Source organism: Ictidomys tridecemlineatus, chromosome 5 (assembly GCF_052094955.1).
Source record: "Ictidomys tridecemlineatus isolate mIctTri1 chromosome 5, mIctTri1.hap1, whole genome shotgun sequence".
Classification (NCBI taxonomy): domain Eukaryota; kingdom Metazoa; phylum Chordata; class Mammalia; order Rodentia; family Sciuridae; genus Ictidomys; species Ictidomys tridecemlineatus.
In genome coordinates, this window is record NC_135481.1 from 66,165,551 (window position 1) to 66,185,905 (window position 20,355).

A 20,355-nucleotide genomic window follows, 5' to 3' on the forward strand; every position below is an offset into this window, starting at 1 on the left:
TCTCGGTGGAGGAGTGGACTTTCCTTCTCTTTACTGGACTCACACGGAAAATATGATGCAGGAGCTCTAGAGTCAGATGGCATGGCTCAGACATGGGTGTCAGTGTATACTTTGCTGAAATTACTCAAACTGTTTCCTATTGTACAGATGGGCACCATAATAACATTTACCCTTTGAAGTGGGGGTTATATCAGATGATATGTGTATGGTATCTGGAAAATAAGTACTTTGGAAATGCTACTGCTGCTGTTATGAAATGTTCCTGAAACTCCACACATCAAAAACTGAGCCAATTATGACTCCTAATCATGCGGTTCTTTCATCTCCTGAATTTTCTCCCTAATCAATGTCATCACCATGCACTATAAGTTTCAGGAGTTAAAATTCTCAGTCATCATCACTCATCAGTTTCTAAGTTGTGTTGATGCTCTGAAATGCCTCTCAGATTTATCTCCTTCCGCTGCATCTCCCTAGCCTCTGATTAGACTCTGAATTCATCATGATTTCTTAGCTGATTATATGGGCCCTAACAGTTCTTTCCCCATCTCTCCTACATTCATATGGCCATTCAGTTACCGTAAAGATCAGTTATAATCATGCTGATAGTCTTTGTCAAAAGAAAAAAAAAAGTGCTCATATTCGAGGCCACTGAAAGAGTTCCCATCCTCATACCTTTCTAGCCTCAGCTCCTGCCAGCAACTCCCAGAACCATGCCCCCTACCCCACTGCACTCAGAGACAGAACACTTTTATGCTCCTTCACTGTTTTCCCTGATACTGTGGGCTGGACCTTTTCATTCCTATTACCTTTATTCTTGTTTCTTCATAGTGCAGTTAATTCTTGCAGCATAGTTGTATCCACATCTGCTTCTCTTCCTGAGCTCCTGATTGTTCCCTGTAGTCAGGGCATCTTTCAGAGTACTGGAACAGTGCCTGATACATAAAGATTGTTCCTTATTATTTTAGCATCATAAGTTTAGGTACACTTTGAAAGGCTAGAGTATAGAACTGGCATTTTTAGGGGAAGGTAGTATTTTTTTTTTAAATGCTTCAAGTACATTTTTTTCTTTACTCCATATTGCTATGTGAGGGTGTGAACAAGAATATGTTAAAAATATACTGGCTCCATATTCTTTTGGCAAAATGTGCTTTGGAAATAACATTCTTCCAATCAGTCTTTACCATTGGAGAAGAAAATATGTCAAATAGCATGTCTGGTGTTTTTTTTTTTTTTTAATGTGAGTAGAAATTTTTCTAAAAAGTACTTTATGTACAGATCCTTTTAAATTAAATAAAACTTTTTGTGAGTTTTGGTTGATGTTATCTTATTATAACTTAAAAAATGTATAAATATGAACCACTTAAATGTATAGCTTTTACGTCCTTAAACCAAAATTAATTTATAAATCAAACTATAATACCAGTAAATGAAAATTGATTTTAGAGTTACTCTACTTTTTATAGTTTTTCTGAGTTCTCTTTTGTTGGTGGCTGGACAAGTTACTTTGTAACAAGTCTTCCTTCATTTGACAATACATTGAGAATATTTCATTTAATTTCCCTAAGTTTCACTACAAGTGAAACCCACTTATTTAATTCATATGCATTAATAAGTATAATAAACATCCTCAAAAAATACTCTAATGCAGTGCTATTCAGTAGAAATAGAATACAAGCCAGATATGTAATTTCAAATTTACGAATGGCCACATTAAAAGGTAAAATTAATTTCAAATCATTTCATTTAGTCCAATATCTCAAAGGCATTGTTTTAAATTGCAATCAGTATACAAAAAAGTTACTGACCTATTTTATATATTTGTGCTCTGAAAAAATCTAGTGTATATATTACACTTACGACTCATCTTTGTACATATTTCAAGCACTCAGTATGTACATGTGACTGTTATTGGCTAACATATTGGACATCGTGTTCTATGAGATTTCTTTTAAAAAGGGCAGACGTTTGGGCTGTGATTTAGATATCAACTTTTTTGTGTTTATTTTCGTTTCCATTCAAGATGGGCAAATTTTGTTAATCGAGAACACTGACTTATGCTTCATATAAAATGATACAACAGTTTGCTTATTTCTTAATCTGTGCCATATTTAATTTCCCTAAATTTCTTCAGGAAAACAGTCGCCTGGAAAATGAGCTTCTGGAAAATGCAGAGAAGTTGGCAGAGTATGAGAATCTGACAAACAAACTTCAGCGAAATTTGGACAATGTGTTAGCTGAAAAGGTAAATCAGTCTAAATCTGATTTCCTGATGGGCTGCCCAATGTGTCTTTATTCAAAAGAGCAGAAGCAATGCCAAGAACATTTTTATTAGGGAATTATTTGGGTACCTAAAGGAAGTTGTAACTTTGCAGGGATATAATTTAGTGAGTGGTTATGAAGGAAAACATTGCCTGCCACCAAGAAGTCATCCCTGCCTGAGTTGAACACTTTGTTCTTGTATGTTCTCCCTGTCTTCTGTTGATGATGTTTCTGCTTAAATACTGCATTCCTCTCATGCTCAAGAGCCTGGGTGACACAGAAACTGGTATGTGATAGGTATGTGATAGGTCAAAGAAGGGCATTTGGGGAAAATGACAGTTTTGCCCTTTCACCTTCTAGTTTGGTGACCTAGATCCCAGCAGTGCTGAATTCTTTCTGCAAGAAGAAAGGCTGACTCAGATGAGAAATGAGTATGAGCAGCAGTGCAGGGTGAGTGGCTGGAGAGAACACGTGAGTGCAGGAGGGGGGCATGCATGCAAATCCCAGCTCACCGCTTCTTGGCTATATGACCATGAATAGGTCACTTCAACCTGTGGGTGCCTCACCTTCTCCTCTAGAGGGCTGTGAAAACAAGAGTACCTACCTACTCATCAGGTGGTTGTGAAGATTCCACTAGCCAATGTTGAAGTTGGCTGTTAATATTGTTAGTCAGTGTTCAGCTAGAGGAATGAGAAGTTGTGCTCCATTTGTATACAATGAGTCAAATGCATTATACTGTCATGTAAAAGTAATTAGAACAAATTTTTAATATATATATATATTGTTAGTCAATATCCTACATCAGGGAATCTGCAAACTGCATTTAGGTCTGCTTTATCTAGGTCAGAAGTTACTAGTGCTTAGAGGAAAATATAATTTTATGCCAAGTGGAGGAATATGATATTGCCTTGTTGATGTGCTTTTTCCAAAAGTTAGCCTTTCTTGATTGATCATTGCAGCCTAATGTGGCGTAATTTAGTTTTGTCCTGTGTTTTTTCTTTTCTTTTTTTTTAATTTTTGAATAAGTTCCTTTTTTACAAAACAAATGAAGCAGAAACCATTCAAGTGTTTCTATAATAAACCATTCCCAATACCTACCAGGAGAGATTTAAAAAACTCTTTTAGAAGAATCTCTGTTTATTTTCCTAAATTAACTTCCATAAGCTTAGGAATTTGGGATTTTTCCCCCCCTTAAGCCAGAAATACTAGTCTATTTTAACAAGGTTAACTGAGTTCTAAGTGCTTTAGATAAAAATTGCACTTGAGCGGAGGTGGGGAAAGCAGATCCCTCCTGATGAGCTTGTTTCTGGGCTGCCTTCTCAGAAGGTGCACGTGCACTTTTGAGAAAAGAAACATTTCTACTGCTTTTATAATGAAGTTACAGCTCTTGGTCCTAATCAAATGGACTGTTTGCTTTCAACGTCTTTAAATGTAATGAATTCATCAATAAAATTCATCCCAGTCTATTCACTTTTTTAAACAACTTTACATACCGTATATTTCACCCATCTAAAATGTACAAATCAATGTATTTTATTATATCCCCACAATTGTGCAACCATCACCACAGTCAATTTTAGAATATTTTCCTCACCCCAAGAAGAAATCCCTGATCTACCTAGCCACAGTCACTCCCATGATCACTAGCCCTAGACCATTACTGTTCTACTTTCTGTAGATTTGCCTAATCTTTGCTTTTCACAAAAAAAAAAAAAATGGAATCAGATAATGTGTGTACCTTTGTGATTGGCTCCCTTTACTTAGCATGATGTTTTCGTGGTTCATTCATGTTGTTAAGTGTTTCAGTACTTTATTCCTTTTAATGTTGGAATAACATTCTATCATATGGATATATTGTATTTTGTTTATCTATCATTGGTTAATGGACATTTGAGTTTTGAGGGGCTTTATGAATAATGCTACTATGAAAATCTGTGTGCCCATTTTTATGAAGACATAGATTTTCATTTCTCCTGGGCATATACATAAGAGTGGAACTGCTGAGTCATATGGTAACTCTGTGTTTAACCTTTTGAGAAACTGGCAAATCTCTTCCATCTTGCATTCCCACCAGTATGAGAGTTCCAGTTTCTCTGTGTCTTGGTTAACAGTTATTATTCTGCATCTTTTTTATTTTGGCTATCCTTGTGGGCATGAAGTGACATCCCTCATTGTTTTTATTTGCATTTCTCTAATAGTTTAATGATTTTTTGGATCTTTTTACATACTTACTGGTTGTTTATTTTCTTGGGGGAAGTATCTTAAGATATTTCTTAAGATATTTTAAAGGATCCTATGTCCTTTGCCCATTTCTTATATTTATATTTTTATATTGAGTTCCTTATATTTTATTATTGAGTTGTAATAGTCTTTATATATTCTAGTTACAAGCCCCTTCTCAGATTTGAAATTAACAAAACTGTTCTCCCATTCTGTGGGTTGTCTACTTTTTTTTTTAATTAATTAATTTTATTGATTTTATTTTTTAAATACACTACAGTAGAATGCATTACAATTCTTATTACACATATACAGCACAATTTTTCATATATCTGTTTGTATATAAAGTATGTTCACACCAATTCATGTCTTCATACATGTACTTTGGATAGTGATGTCTATCACTTTCCACCATCATTTCTTTTTTTTTTTTAAATTTTTTTGTTATTGGTTGTTCACAACATTACAAAGCTCTTGACATATCATATTTCATACAATAGATTGAAGTGGGTTATGAACTCCCAATTTTTACCCCAAATGCAGATTGCAGAATCATGTCGGTTACACATCCACAATTTTACATAATGCCCTATTAGTAACTGTTGTATTCTGCTACCTTTCCTATCCCCTACTATCCCCCCTCTCCTTCCCTCACATCTTCTCTCTCTACCCCATCTACTGTAATTCATTTCTCTCCTTGTTTATTTTCCCATTCCCCTCACAACCTCTTATATGTAATTTTGTATAGCAATGAGGGTCTCCTTCCATTTCCATGCAATTTCCCTTTTCTCTCCCTTTCCTGTTGTCTACTTTTTTGATGGTTCCTGTTGAAGCACAAAAGTGTCTATTTTGATGATGTCCAATTCATCTGGTTTTTGTGTGTGTGTGTGTTGTTGTTATTGTTGCTTGTGTTTTGGTGTCAGACTTCTAAGACTTGTGTGGGATTTTATACCCCAGGTATTACAAGACCAAGTGGATGAACTCCAGTCCGAGCTAGAAGAGTATCGTGCACAAGGCAAAGCATTCAGGCTTCCCTTGAAGAACTCACTGTCAGAAGAACTTGATGTTAATAGCGGCGGCATTGAGCCTGACCAGGGTAAACACATTCAGACATTATCTTTTCAGAATCTTTGCATTTAACCTTTGCAAGAACTGTGACTGAATGTGAAATTGCAAAACTGGCAATCTGAAAGGAAAAAAGCCCTTGTCAATTCTCATTTTGAGCTGTTTCACTTGCGGTCAGGTTTTTCACTTATTGTTGAAGTCTGTATGAGAATATGTCCATCTGATTTTTATATGCATCAACAAAGGAATGAAAAAAATCAAAACACTAAAGTATTTGCTTTCTTTAAACAAACAAACTGACTGCAAATCTAAGAACCCATGCCTTTGGAGTGTTAGAATTCAGACACAGAGCCATTGCTGAATCCTTTCTCTGAGAGTGCCTGGCTGGTATGAAGATGGTTTTGGAGGGTGAGCCAGCCACAAACCACAGAATCTGTAACTGGTTTTCTTATGCTGGCTATGCTAAATGCCTCTGAGGCCGCTGCAGAACAACAAATAAGATAAATAAGGGTTGGTTGCCTGTGCCTTTGAGGAAAATTTCCAGGGGCAAGGTTGGAAGTCAGAGTTGTTTGGGAACCACCCGACCTTCACTCCTGGCTCTTTCCCCCATCTTGATAGCCTGCCTTTTTGCTCAGATGCATTGAGTTCAGGTTTCAGAAATGGATCAAAATCATTTCTTTTGTTATAAATAGCTTTCCTCTCTGCTACTTGGGTGAAAGTACTTTTCTCACAAATATGGTTCATTGCTTCCCTCACCTACTTACTGTAGAATCGGCAGGGGGTAGAGGAGGGGAGTGGAAGAGGTCTTCAGCCCTTTTCTCTGATTTTTGGCCTATATACTCTAGTCAAGGGTGGAGAGTATATGATACATTTCAGCAGCTTTTCCATCCAGCTGTTGGGTTGTGCTCTTCAAGGATGACCATCTTTGGGTGGCTTATATCCATGTGTTGATTCTCAGCTGGGGATATGCCATATGATTGGAAGCCCAGGTCAAGACTGTCAATCCTAGCTGTGAAGTCTCTGCCCAAGAGGGGTCCCTTTCTCCCATCTGCCCATATATTCCCATATAGAAAAACTATCTTGGGCTTCCCTGCCTTAAGAGGTTGCTACCTAATAGTAGACTTTGTTTTGTAGACACACAGTGTCTTGGCACTAGCTCAGCCTTCGACTTAGTCTTTACCTTCTCGATGTCCTCATCAGTCATCATGGGCAGTTTCAGAGGTACACTTACACGGTGGAGTTGTGAATCCTCACCCTCACCACCCCCCAAAAAAACCTCTGCCTATATCCAGGTTCCAAATTATGTCTATTTTTCAACCAAACATTTTAGAGGGGGATCAACAGGAAACTCAGTGACACCAAGTCTTCCTTTTTATTGAATGATGAGCTGAACATCCTGACTCATGAAGTCTACTCCTCAAGGCCTGGCAGCAAGTATGCTGGCCACTCACCCCCCAGCCACATTGCTCTTGTGCCAGTTTGTCATTCAGTAAGTTGCTGGATAGATAGAAAGCTGGTTGGCCAAACTTCTCCCACTATTTCCTCACCACATACCATTTCATTAGGAGGAGGTCATGTTTAAGCAGTAATTTCCACACCTATGTCTACCTACTATTTAAAAAGATATATTCTACTGAGGTTGGTACATTGCCAATACAAGAAAGAATCTGTTCATCTTAGTATCTTGTTTCCCCTAATGTTTGAAAAGAGAAGAGACTTCTCTTGCCTTCTCTTATTTTCCAGTAGCTCACATCTGGGGAAATTTAGGCTGAAAGTTATGCCTTAGGTAAATTGGGGGTCCCTCCTAAAAGATGCCAGATTGTGTTATTGAAAGAACCTGCCACAGGATCAGTGGGTCCCCTCTGTTTTTAGGACTGGGTTCTGAAGAATGCAATCCACTCAATATGAGCATCGAGGCTGAGCTGGTCATTGAACAGATGAAAGAACAACATCACAGGGACTTGTGTCACGTAAGACTGGAGCTTGAAGACAAGGTAAGTTTCTCTTACCAACCCAGATCCCTAATTTCTTTGATCTCTGACAACCATTTTCATGTGGGGCTTTCCCAAGTCCTTCTCACACAACAGGACTTTCTATGCATTTCTTCCTATGTCTGGTGGCTACCAGAAGCCTACTTCCTCAGGCTGAGGGCAAGCCCTTTTCCTCCTGAGAGAGTTTCTCTAAAATATAATATACTCATCCCTGCAAGCATGGAACATGAAGCTCAGAGGCTATTGTGTTATTTCAACTTGTTAAAAAAAAATCTTCAACATCTTAATAAAACCACAAAAAAATCCCTTTGATGTAGCATTATGTGCTAAATGAAGTATAAGTTTTGATCCTTGGCCTCCCAACAGGTCACCTTGGGACTTCCATTTACATTCCCAGTCTTCTCTGTTGCCATGCAAGTTCTTATCCTCTAGCCAAACTGGGTGGTTTGTGGTTCTCCATTAAACTCGGTCCCCTTTAGCTCACACTATTACAAACTGTGCTGTTATTACTGCTTTTTGCCTCTTGAAAGTCCACTTACCCTCCAGAGTTTGCATCAAACATTGCCTCTTACAGGAAGTCATTCCAGAATTTTCTAAACAAATTTGATTTTTCTCTCTTCTAACTCCCCATGCTACATTGTAGTTCTTTTTTCTAGGCTTTTTATATTTGATGGTCTGCCTTGTAAACTTGTCTTATCCATGTCCAGACTAGTTTCTCTTCAATGGCAGGAACTATGTCTTAATCGATTTTATGTTGCCTTGAGGCTTGCAGGGTACCTTGTAGTATCAATAAATATTCGAATTAATTAAATATTTTAAGACCTTAAGTTTTCAGTTGGAAAGGACTCATGGGAAGACCAGAGTATCTATGTGGAGGGTCTTCCCAGTTCTTAATAGAGTTGCTCAGAAACTAGTATAATTTAACCAAGTTTTTTTTAAAAAAAAAAAAAAAACAAATTATGCCAGATTTAGATATCTTATTTAAGGTGTTTGAAATAAGTTATTTTTCAAAGTATGAAAATTCAGAAATGATTATAGAACAAAATACTTGCTGCCCCATCACATTCCTTTCCATGGCCTCGAGCTGAACAATCTTGTGGTGGTTTCCTGTCTTGCTCGTAGGTGCGCCATTATGAAAAGCAGTTGGACGAGACCAGGCTCACCTGTGAAAAGGAGCAGGAGACCATGAAGCAGAAGTACGAGCATGGCATGCACACCTTGGAAAAACAAATAAGTGACCTTCAAAGTGAAATTGCAGAACTCCAGGGGCAGGTCATGGCACTGAAGGAGGCGCACCGGGAGACCTGCTGCCAGCATGAGGAGGAGAAGAGGCAACTGCAGGTGACGTGGGATGAGGAGAAGGCTCGCCTGAGGGAGGAGCTCAGGCTGGAGCACGAGCTGGAGCTCAAGGCCCGACTGCAGCAGGCGGAGGAAGGCTTTAGCCAAGAGAGGGAAGGACTCATCCAGAGTAGCACCTGGACAGAGGAGAAGGTGAGGGGCTTGACTCAGGACCTAGAGCAGTCTCACCAGGAGCAGCTGACCAGCCTGGTGGAGAAGCACACCCTTGAGAAAGAGGAGTTGAGGAGAGAGCTCTTGGAAAAGCACCAAAGGGAACTTCAAGAGGGAAGGTAAGGATGTGAGGGGAGCCAAGCAACCCAGGCGCGTCCTCTCAGGGCACCAGAAGCTCCAGTCAGTGAAGGAGGCCTGGGAAAACCAGAAGGCAGAGTAGCCCAGGGGTTGTATAGATCCTTCTTAAAATTCCCAACTGATTTGACCTTGTTTACACCTAAGCTTAACTTGGAGAGTATTGGAACTATTTGTTTTTTTTTTTAAAAAAAGGAAAGTGGTCCTGGTATTAAAACCTATCTTCTAAGGCTCCAGATGAAGATAAGATGATCCAAAATGAGGTCTCTTCCTACTTTGGTTCTGTTACTTTCTAAGAAAGGCTGTTTATAAGCTAGATTCTGAGCAACCTTACATTTCTTCCCAGAGTTATGAAATGACAATTTGTGCTCACCTTCCTTTTGTGAAATCCCAGTCCATTTGAGGGCTTTGGTGCTTCACTCCCTGACATACTGCTATTTTATTAAATAAGAAACAAACCCAAAATGAATTTGTTAATATGTATGATTTAAGTGACTAATATCCTGCAGTGCATGTTTAATTAAAATGAAGCAGTGTTATGTATTTCCCAAGTTAGGGGTTTAGGTCAATACATATTTCATCATTTCATATGAAATACCAGTTTAAGACTTTGGTTTAAAAATCTGTAAGTACATCTAGGTCTATGCCAAAGAATTTGGTTTCATAAATATTCTCCTAACTTCAGAGAGAGCTGTCTTCCAAATTAATTGTAGTTGCCACTCTTAACTTTTAGAAATGTGATTCCTCCCCGGTACACATGAAACATGGAGGAATAAGTTAAGATCATTTTTAGAAAGAATTTTAACTGTTTGCTTGGCAGCCTCCTCTATGCATGGAAAAATGTATTTTGTTTGTTTCTGGAGTTGGTGGCAATTTCAGTAATACTGTATGTTGACCACATTTAGGGAAAAAATGGAAACAGAGTATAATAGAAGAACTTCTCAGATAGAAGCCCAGTTTCAGGCTGACTGTCAGAAAGTCACTGAGAGATGTGAAAATGCTCTTCAAAGCCTAGAGGGGCGCTACAGCAAAGAGCTGAGGGACCTTCTAGAACAGCAACTGGAGGAGAAATCTCAGTGGCAGTTTGAGAAGGATGAGCTCACCCAAGAGTATGCAGAAGCCCAGGAGCAGCTTAAGAAGACTCTTCAGAGGGAGAAAGCAACTTCTTTGGTCCTGTCCCAGGAGAGAGAGATGCTGGAGAAAACATACAAAGAACATTTAAACAGCATGGTTCTAGAGAGAGAGCAACTGCTCCAGGACCTGGAAGACCTACGGAATGTATCTGAAAGTCAGCAAAATCTACTGTCTGACCAGATACTTGAGCTGAAGAGCAGTCACGAAAAAGAACTGAGAGACCGAGAGCAGGTCCTATGCCAGGCAGGGGCCTCAGAGCAGCTGGCCAGCCAGCAGCTTGAACAGTTACAACTGGAACGTGAACAGGAAAGGCAGGAAATGGTGGCCAAGCTTCTGGCCATGGAGACCCTCCACAGAGTGACCTGTGAGAAAGCAGATCGAGAGAGGGCTGAGATGAGCACAGAAATCTCCAGACTGCAAAATAAAATTAAGGACATGCAGCAGGCAGCAATTCCTCTCTCCAGGCTTCAGGGTAGCTGCCAAACAACAGGAGAGGATGAGGAGGAAGGAAATGGGACCATGTCCCTGCTTCAGCAAGGGGAACAGCTGTTGGAAGAAAACGGAGATGTCCTTGTAAGCTTGCAGAGAGCTCATGAACGTGCAGTGAAGGAAAATGTGCAAATGGCTTCTGAGATTTCCAGATTGCAGCAAAGGCTGCAAAGACTAGAGCCAGGGTCGGTGATGTCATCTTGTTTAGAGGAGCCAACTACTGAGTTTTTTGGAAATTCTATGGAACAGACAGAATCATTTTCATCCCCAAACCAAATGAAGCAAGAAAAAGGTGAAACTGCACCATGCAGGCTAAGTGACTTGCAAGATGATGAGGTCCAGGACCTGGGGAGTACTGCGACAAGCTCTGTTCAGAGACAGGAGGTCAGAATTGAGGAGTCTGAAGCTTCCATAGAGAGTTTTTCTGAGCTAGAAAACAGTGTAGAGACCAGGACCGAATCCTGGGACCTGAAGAATCAGATTAGTCAGCTTCGGGAGCAACTAATGATCTTACGCGCAGATTGTGACCGAGCTTCCGAAAAGAAACAGGACCTGCTTTTTGATGTTTCTGTGCTAAAAAAGAAATTAAAAATGCTTGAGAGAATCCCTGAGGCTTCTCCCAAGTATAAGCTGCTATATGAAGATGCAAGCAGAGAAAATGACTGCCTCCAGGAAGAGCTGAGAGTGATGGAGACACGCTACGAGGAGGCTCTGGAGAGCAACAAAGAGCTCACTGTGGAGGTTTTCAGGTTGCAGGATGAGCTAAAGAAAGTGGAAGAAGTGACTGAAACATTCCTTAGCCTGGAGAAAAGTTACGATGAGGTCAAAACAGAAAACGAGGAGCTAAACGTTCTGGTTTTGAAGCTTCAAGGGAAGATTAAAAAACTGCAGGAAAGAGCAGCCTTGCAGTGTGGCTCCTTCTCCTTGTGGGAAGCCTGTTCAGACCACTCGAAGGTCGAGTGTGATGAGAAGGCACTTGAACTCAATCAGACGCTGGCAGAGTGTGTGCCTGAGGTTTTGAGGGCATGCCATATTTTAGAAGAAGGCAACCAAGAAAACCAGGGCCTTGAGCAGGGCAGAACGCGAATCTCCAAAAAAGTAAAAGCACATGAAAGCCCTCAGGTGTATGGAACAGTTCAGACACATCAAGAAAATTCCAGAGGTGGGACTCAAGTTATACTGGAGGAAAGCCCTGTTCTCCTAGGCCTTCAAGATAAACATGTTCAGCGTCAGGCCACAATAGCAGAGTTAGAACTGGAGAAACAGAAGCTACAGGAGCTGACTAGAAAGTTAAGGGAGAGAGTCACTACCTTAGTTAAGCAGAAAGATGTACCTTCTCAGGGAGAGAAGGAGGAAGAGCTGAAGGCAATGATGCATGACTTGCAAATCACATGCAGTGAGATGCAGCAGAAAGTTGAACTTCTGAGGTAACGTATGTACATTCTAGACTTCACGGAATCCCACAGAGCACCTGATCGAATCTAACTTGCACTGCTTTCCGTGCATAGAGAAACTAACCTGTTAGTCTTCAAGAAAAGAGCAGTACCCTAGACTTCCTTCTGCTTCTGTGTCATATTAACAAATAACCTTGCCTTGGAGGCATTCTCTTTCTTGTAGCAAATAAATGTGTTCATATGGAGTGTGAAAGTTCAAAATGGCGAGTGTTTGCTGTTTAACCACATGCATCACCACTGTACAACTTTACCTCTTTTCTAGCACTTAACTTTATTTGGATGGATAGCTATTATTTTGCTCAATGTCAATTACTTTCCTCATTTTGATGAAACACGTTATATAAGCATGAATGGCTTTTGTGTATTATTAACTCTCTTGGTAGATTAAAAATTCTTATCTTATACTAATATAGGAAAGATGTTTTGTGGCTTATAGTTTTTCACTTAGATAACTTGAAGTGCATGTTGATATTCTAAAAACAATAGAAATTTATCTTAGAGCGTATACTTACCAAGGAGCTCCTAGTTTCTAATAAATATGCTTGAAGAGTAGCGACAAAGGTAGAACTAATGTAAACTATTGCCCACTTGATTTTATGAAATATGAGTCTTCTAGCGAAATCTAAAAACATCTTGTAAAATATTACATCATGTTTAAAATATCTTAATGGTATAAAACAAAAAAATTCTGAGATAGTTTCTCCTTCCTCAGGCCATTTTTAGTTCAAAACATCAGCATATAATGAGATGAATAGAATCTCAAAATAAACAGTATACGTATTTCAGTGTGGCCCTTTGATTAATGTAGTAAAATTTCTTTCTGTAGGTCCCTGTGGGCATAAAACTAAAACTCATACAGCTTAGTAATTTGGTTTATGTCTATTCAGAGCAGGGAGGCCTTGAGACTGAGATAAATAAAGCCATTTGTTCAAAGCAATATGCCTGCCATTGAGAAAATCAACCACCAGATTGATATTGAATCTCAATGCCCATCTCCATGCTCAAGTTTTTTTTTAGCCACACTCCCCTGATGTCTTTTAGTGAAATTCTTACTTCCCAAAAGAAGTAAATCTTTATGTCAAAACTTGATTTCCAAGGACCAAGAGAACACTAATTTAGACTTTTCTTTTTAACTGGCATGCAATACTTACTTTATTGGAAGTTACTAAAAAATATTTTCCAAAGATGCCAGATGACTGCCTTATAACTTTTTAAAAAAATCTCTGTACTTCAGATATGAATCTGAAAAGCTTCAAGAGGAGAATTCTATTTTGAGAAATGAAATTACTTCTTTAAATGAAGAAGATAGCATTTCTAGCCTGAAATTAGGAAAATTAAGTGGATCTCAGGAAGAACTGTGGTAAGACAGAGTATATTTGAATTTTCTTAAGACATTTTGTAAGGACTAAAAAACTATTTAACTTCAACTTTTAAAGCCTCACCCCCAAATTAAATTTTCATTTTTCCTTTAGGCAAAAAATAGAAACTGTAAAACAGGAAAAAGCTGAAGTTCAGAAGGTGGTTGAAAATTTAAAAAAACAGGTAAGGTAACAGTATTTCCCAATGTTTCTTGATTCTGAAATTTCCTTTTTTTATTTGAAATTTACAAATTTATAGTAATTAAATATATTCCTGGAATAGTACATTGCTAATGATAGTGAAGTTGTAAATTCTAAGTTTAAAAATTGAAACTCACCTCTCATTGACTCTAAACTGGGTTTCTGTTTAAAAAATAATGTATATATTGTTTCTAGATCCTGTGCTTAATGCAAGCTTTATAACCAGCAGGAGTTGGGATACCTCTAAAGTACACCTAGAATACTAGCTCTAGCCCTTGCACAGCTTCAGTCAATGTCAGTTCCTTTCTTTTTCCTCATCATGATTAAAAGCAGAAAGATAAGGACAGAATTTCACAGATATGGAATGCCAGCTAATCAGCATATCATTTCACAGAATCATAATTTATTCAGATAGCTTGTACCATTCAATGTTCATTTTATATAATCTTGTAACATGTAGTTGAGCACGTGAAGAACATTTAAGATTATGTCTGAAATAGTCAAAAGACAAGGACATTCTGGGAAAAGAGTATTTTCAGCACTTGAAATGTACAGGGTTTTAACATCCAAAATGTATTTTGTACTCTCACAAAAATGGTAAAGCAGGGCTGGGAATATAGCTGAGTTGGTAGAGTGCTGGCCTTGCATGCACAAGACTCTGGGTTCAATCCCAAGCACCACAAAAAAAAAAAAGAAAAAAAAGGTAGAAAAATGGTAAAGCCCAGTTGAAAAATAGGTAATCAATTTGAATGCTCTAATTATACAAAAATAATACAACACATAAAAGATGGTTATCCTCAAAATAATGAGGGAAGTATAAATTAGTTTCTTTTTTTCTCAATTGAACTAGCAAAAATTAAAAATTGATATCATCTAGGATTCAAAAGGTTGTGAGGAAATGAGAAATACATTGCCAATAGGATTGTAAATTGGTAGCACTCTGAAGAACAGATTTGGGAGACATCTATCAAAACAACAATGTTTATGTATACCTTCTAACCTAACAACCCTGCTTCTAAAAGATATTATCCTAAATGTAAAATGATACCAGATACAGATGGGTTGTTTCCTCATAATTAAGGAAATAATTATAACAAACCTATATGTCTATCAGTGCAGAATGGCTAAATACATTATGGAAAATCTTGCTACTTGGGATATCCTACAACCATAAGAAGAAACACATAATTTCCAAACACTCATGGAAAGCGTAAGCATCTGTAAGATATTATAAGTGGAAAAAGCAGGCTATGCAAACATGAAATGATCTAATTTTTTTGCTTAAAAAAGAGAAAAGAATCCCTATGTGTATGTGGGTTTTATATATTCATAGAAATGTGTATTCATAGAAAATGATCTAGTGGTTTACATATCCAGTTGCAAACAATAGATCATCCTAAAGGATGGGATTAAGCTGTGTCTCATACACTTCTGAATGACTGAATTTGTAATAATGGGTACATATTTTTTCTGTTATTATTTATACTTACTTTTAAACTTTATATAGAAAGGAAAAAAGAATTAGTTTCTAAATCTGTTTTTAGCAGAAGCAGGGTAACAAGTTTTAAAAATGTATTTCAATTTTAATTAGATTTCAGATTTAAAAATCAAAAACCAACAGTTGGATTTGGAAAATGCAGAGCTTAGCCAAAAGAACTCTCAAAACCAGGAAGAATTGCAAGAACTTAATCAACGTCTGGCAGCAATGCTATGCCAGAAGGAAAAAGAGCCAGGAAACAGTAAATTCAAGGAATGGGAACAAGAAAAGTCTGATCTGAAAGAAGAACTAGAACACTGTAAAGTGCAGGTATGATCTGCAGCCACCCTACAACTTCTCTCCCCCTCTCTCTCTTTTTCCTTTTTTTAAGGAAATCTCAAGAACTAGAAGAAATGCTTGTATTAAATTTTTATGCATAAATATAATAATTAAAACAGTGTGGTACTGGAACATTAATCCCTATCCCAGATAGATAAATGGACTAGAAAGTCTTGAATTTGATACAAATACTAATGGATACCTAGTATGGTCAGTCTTCTAATATATGGTTTCTACATCCATAGATTCAACTAACCTCTGATCAAAACTGTTTTTTAAAATTGCATCTGAACTGAACAGAGTTCTTTTTCTTCTTATTATTCCCTAAACAATACATTATAACAACTATTTACATAGCATTTACACTTTACTAGGTATTATAAGTAATTTAGAGATGAGTTAAAATACACAGGAGAATGTGAATAGGTATACGTAAATACTATGCCATATTACATAAGGGACTTGGTTATCTGGGGGCTTGGGTATTTGTGGAGAGTACTGGAGCCAGTCTCCCACACATGCCAAGAAATAACAGTAGGTGACAAAGGTGGCTTCTCAAACTGCTGGAGTAAAGATGGATCTTCTTCTTCTTCTTCTCCTTCTCCTCCTCCTCCTCCTCCTTCCCCTCCTCCTCCTCCTCCTCCTCCTCCTCCTCCTCCTCCTCCTCCTCCTCCTACTTCTGTCTGACCAACTGCATAGACATTTGGAAATAGATAAAATTAGGTCCATGTTTCATAACATATATAAGGATAAATTCTAATTGTATTAGAAGTCTAAATATAAAAAAAAGTACAAGTACTAAAAGAAAACATGATGGGTGAATTTGTCTTTAACTATCATTTTAAAGAAGGCCAACTATGACTCTAAAACAGGGCAATACAAGAAAGAAAAATTTTGCATGGCAAAAAAAATTATATAAAGTCAAAAGACAACTGACAAAGTAGGAGAAAATATTTACAACATAACTAGAGAGAGAAGAGCTCATACCTCTACGGGTAAAGAACTCTTAAAAATTAAGGATATAAAATCTGATAGCAAAATTGGAAAGAGATATGAACAAACAATTCATATAAGAGATAAAAATGGTCTTCAAATGAATGAAAAGGTGTTCAAAATCAGTCATAATTAGTTAAGTGCAAATTAAACAACACTAATGCATAATTTATCACCTAAAAGACCAGCAGTAATTTTTAAATATGACAACATATTCTGTTGGCAAAAGCTCTGAAAAACAAACATTTTCATACCTTGCTGGTGAGGATGCAAAATTATATCATCCGTGTGCAGGTAAATTTGGCAATAAATAACAAAATTTTGCCTAGCAATCTCACTTCTAGGAATATACCCTAAAGGTATACTTGCAACAATATCAAAAGTCATATACACAGGGTTAGTCATTGCTGCATTGTTTGTAATTGCAAAATAGTGCAAACAACCTAGATGCTCCTAAACAGTGGAGTGGTGGAGGAAATGTGGGTACATCCATACCACGTTAGTACTGTTCGAGAAAAAAATAAGAAAGCTCTCTATGTGAAATAATTTCCAGAACACAATGTTAAGTGAAAAAAATATTCAAGAGTATCTCTATGTGTCTCCACATATGTGAGAAAGGAGACATTAGAAAATACCCATGTACCTACTCATTTTCATGAAGCTGCTCATCCCCAGAACTGTTTTACATCTTCCAGTACTCTCACAAGAAAAGCATAAGTGAATCCATTCAAGATATGGGGATGGGGAGGGTACCAAAATGGAACATAAACGCTGCAGGAGCCCAACAGCATGCAGGATGTAGCCACACTGGGGAAGAAAAGAATTCAGGGAGGGGCTGGGGCTGTAGCTCAGAATTAGAGCACTTGCCCCTCATGAATGAGGTACTGGGTTCAAGCCTCACTACCACATAAAAATAAATAAATAAAGATATTGTGTCCATCTATAACTAGAAACATATTTTAGGCAAAAAAGAATTAAGTGATCTACAAAATAGATATATAATAGAATAAAGTAAACACAGACTATAATAAATACCTGAGTCCATATTAACATAAAAATTGATTAAATAGGGAGAATTTACAGAATTCATTTCAGAATGGTAATTAAAAAATGTAGAAAGACAGAAACAGAAAATCATCCCTAGGCAAACACCCAAGTAATAATTATTGTAGCCCAAATCCACTAATCAGACATTAATAAAGCAGAAAATTAGAAAACAGAAATTTCATAATCTCAAAAGCTTTTCTGACAAGAAAAAGTAACCCCACAGTGGAGAAATGTACAAAAACTGCCTTAGGAATCCTATTCATGTTATTTAAGGGGAAAGCCTTTTAAGATGGCTTTAGTGAGTTCCTTTAAAAACAAGGACAAAGTTCATAAAGCAGCCTGTGGTGAATTGGTGTCATTGTTTCCTTCATACTTACTGCCCTCTGTGAACCTGGTCTGTCTCCCCAGCCTGAGTGAATGTGTCTATTATCTGAGTTTTTATTTTTCTCTTAGTCCTCCACTTTAGTGTCTTCTTTGGAAGCAGAACTTTCTGAAGTTAAAATCCAGACTCATATTGTGGAACAGGAGAACCTCCTTCTCAAAGATGAACTGGAGAAAATGAAACAAGTAAGGCTGCATACCATTAGAGGGGCTGAGGGAGCAGACTGTGCCCCCCTAGTCTGGTGTTTCCAGCCACCAAACGTCCTTTGCACTTGTTCCCCTCAACTAGCTTATTGCTTGGTAAAGCTGAGGATTTAAGGGACAAGTCCATTTGCTAGAGCTCTTATTGGTAATTATTCATATTTCCTTCTAGTTAGGTTGGAGACTCCAAAATTCCATTACTATAAATGAAGCCCAACCATTTCAACCCAAGGAATTGGTTGTTCTACTTTCTCCTGGCCAGGGAGAAAAAAAGTAGCATTAGTTTGTTTAAAAAGGAGGTGACTTCTGCTCCTAACTTTCCTTACTCTGTTTACTCTGATTTGTGAGGATACAGGTGAAGGTGGTGCCTCTGAGCGTCCTTCCTTGTAATTATTTCGTCAGGCGCCAGACCCCTGAGTAAGGGAAGGTCAGCCCATTGTCTTTGCCTTCAGCTCAGACCTAGAAAGCACGTGCCATTCTATGTGATATCATGGATCATAGCTTGCAAGCACTTCTATGCCTTCTATGCCTTCTTCATTGCACTGAAAAGAAACACAAATAGCATCCACAGAAATCACACGAGTCTGTAGACATCCAAAATGATAATAAGCTTTCTGGGAATTTGCAAGGTCCTGGGTAAAGGAGAAGGCTCTTCATTAGACCAATATATCCTTCTGGCCTATTCTTCCAAAGTATGTTAGATTTGTTGCCAATTGAAGACAAGATTCAACCAGTAAAATCTATTTGTCATAACTATTTCTAAAGCGAAATGTAAAACAACTTCAAGCAGGACATAGAAAGATGGCCCTGCTGGAATGATACTAAAGAACTGAAAAATGTGAAAGTCAAGTGCAAGGGTGGAAAATTAAACATTTATAAAATGTGAGGAAGGGTTAAGAGGTGTAAGAAACAAGTGGCCTCTTTAAATCCATGATTATCAACAGGATTAGATGGGGGGCTTGTTCCCTGACCCTGGTACATTTAGCAATGTCCAGGACCCTTCTGGTTTTCACAAATGGGGATAAAGCTGGAGATGCTGTAAAACAACCTACAGTGTACAGAACAGTTTTCCCCACCCTCCCTCTCCTGCTGCCAAAAGAATTAATTGAGCCCAAAGTGTCAATAATACCAACATTGGTGCTGCAAAGAAACATCCTGGTTTGTAACGTGGAGAGGAAGAAGCCCGAGCATTCACGTTAGCAACACTCTACTGGGAAGTCAACTTAGGCATCCTCCAAAGGAAAGGGCACATGAAATAAGCTAGAAAACACAGATTGTTATATTCTTAAACAGCCCTTGTGTTGATACCTTGTATTTGGTTCATGGTGATGCTATATTCTTGACCCACATTTTTTGACAAAAGATTTTTTTTCTAGTTGAAAAAGCATGAGGACAATATAATGTGTCACTGTGCACAAGTTAGATGGATGGCAGAATGGCAGTACAGTTATGTCACCCTGAAGGTGAAATTGAAAGCTGGGATCATTATTTAACAATGTCTGTCTGAGTCCATCTGAGCAGACATTGCAGCACTGAACTGGGGAGTGAAAGAGAAGCCAGCAGGGAACGGTTTGTTAAAGTTAATTATAGTCTGCAAGAGTTTATATGTCCTCTGAAATATCTACAGATAGGGAAATCTCAGCAATCATGAAAACTCCCTGTTTATAAATACCTCTTTATGAACACAGCCAGGAGATGATGGTGGGGCTCATTTGTTTATCTCTTACAGCTGCACAGATGTCCTGATCTCTCTGACTTCCAGCAAAAAATTTCTAGTGTTCTAAGCTACAATGAACAACTGCTGAAAGAAAAAGAAGCTCTGAGTGAAGAATTAAATAGCTACGTGGATAAGGTAGTAAAAACAATAAGACTTTACCACATCATGGAATGTGTTCCCTAAAGAGCATTTCTCTAGAGGTACTCAACCACGGGCCTCCCATATTAGCCTTCCTGTTCCAGACTTTCCTGGAACATCATTTCAGCTGGTCTTACATTACCTTAGATCTCATGAAGCCAAGATTGTGACTTTGTCTCATTTTAGTATATTGGGATACTGCTTAATATATATAATATCTACATACAGTAATGCTACTGTTCTGTAT

General features: G+C 38.0%; 1 protein-coding gene across 8 annotated transcripts in view; it reads left to right on the forward strand.

Annotated features, from left to right (window-relative positions):
* The window catches only part of Nin (ninein), a 106,327-nt gene that overhangs the window by 57,592 nt on the left and 28,380 nt on the right, over positions 1-20,355 (forward strand). For 6 of the 8 annotated variants that reach the window (XM_078050145.1, XM_021724860.3, XM_021724859.3 and 3 more), the window contains 11 exons: positions 2,132-2,242; positions 2,620-2,709; positions 5,437-5,575; positions 7,417-7,538; positions 8,658-9,163; positions 10,085-12,229; positions 13,491-13,616; positions 13,729-13,798; positions 15,407-15,622; positions 18,125-18,238; positions 19,983-20,105. In XM_078050145.1, the coding sequence (XP_077906271.1) occupies positions 2,132-2,242; positions 2,620-2,709; positions 5,437-5,575; positions 7,417-7,538; positions 8,658-9,163; positions 10,085-12,229; positions 13,491-13,616; positions 13,729-13,798; positions 15,407-15,622; positions 18,125-18,238; positions 19,983-20,105 (3,762 nt within the window). The remainder of the gene's footprint in view (positions 1-2,131; positions 2,243-2,619; positions 2,710-5,436; positions 5,576-7,416; positions 7,539-8,657; positions 9,164-10,084; positions 12,230-13,490; positions 13,617-13,728; positions 13,799-15,406; positions 15,623-18,124; positions 18,239-19,982; positions 20,106-20,355) is intronic. The other 2 variants (XM_078050143.1, XM_021724862.3) reach the window with 2 other exon arrangements.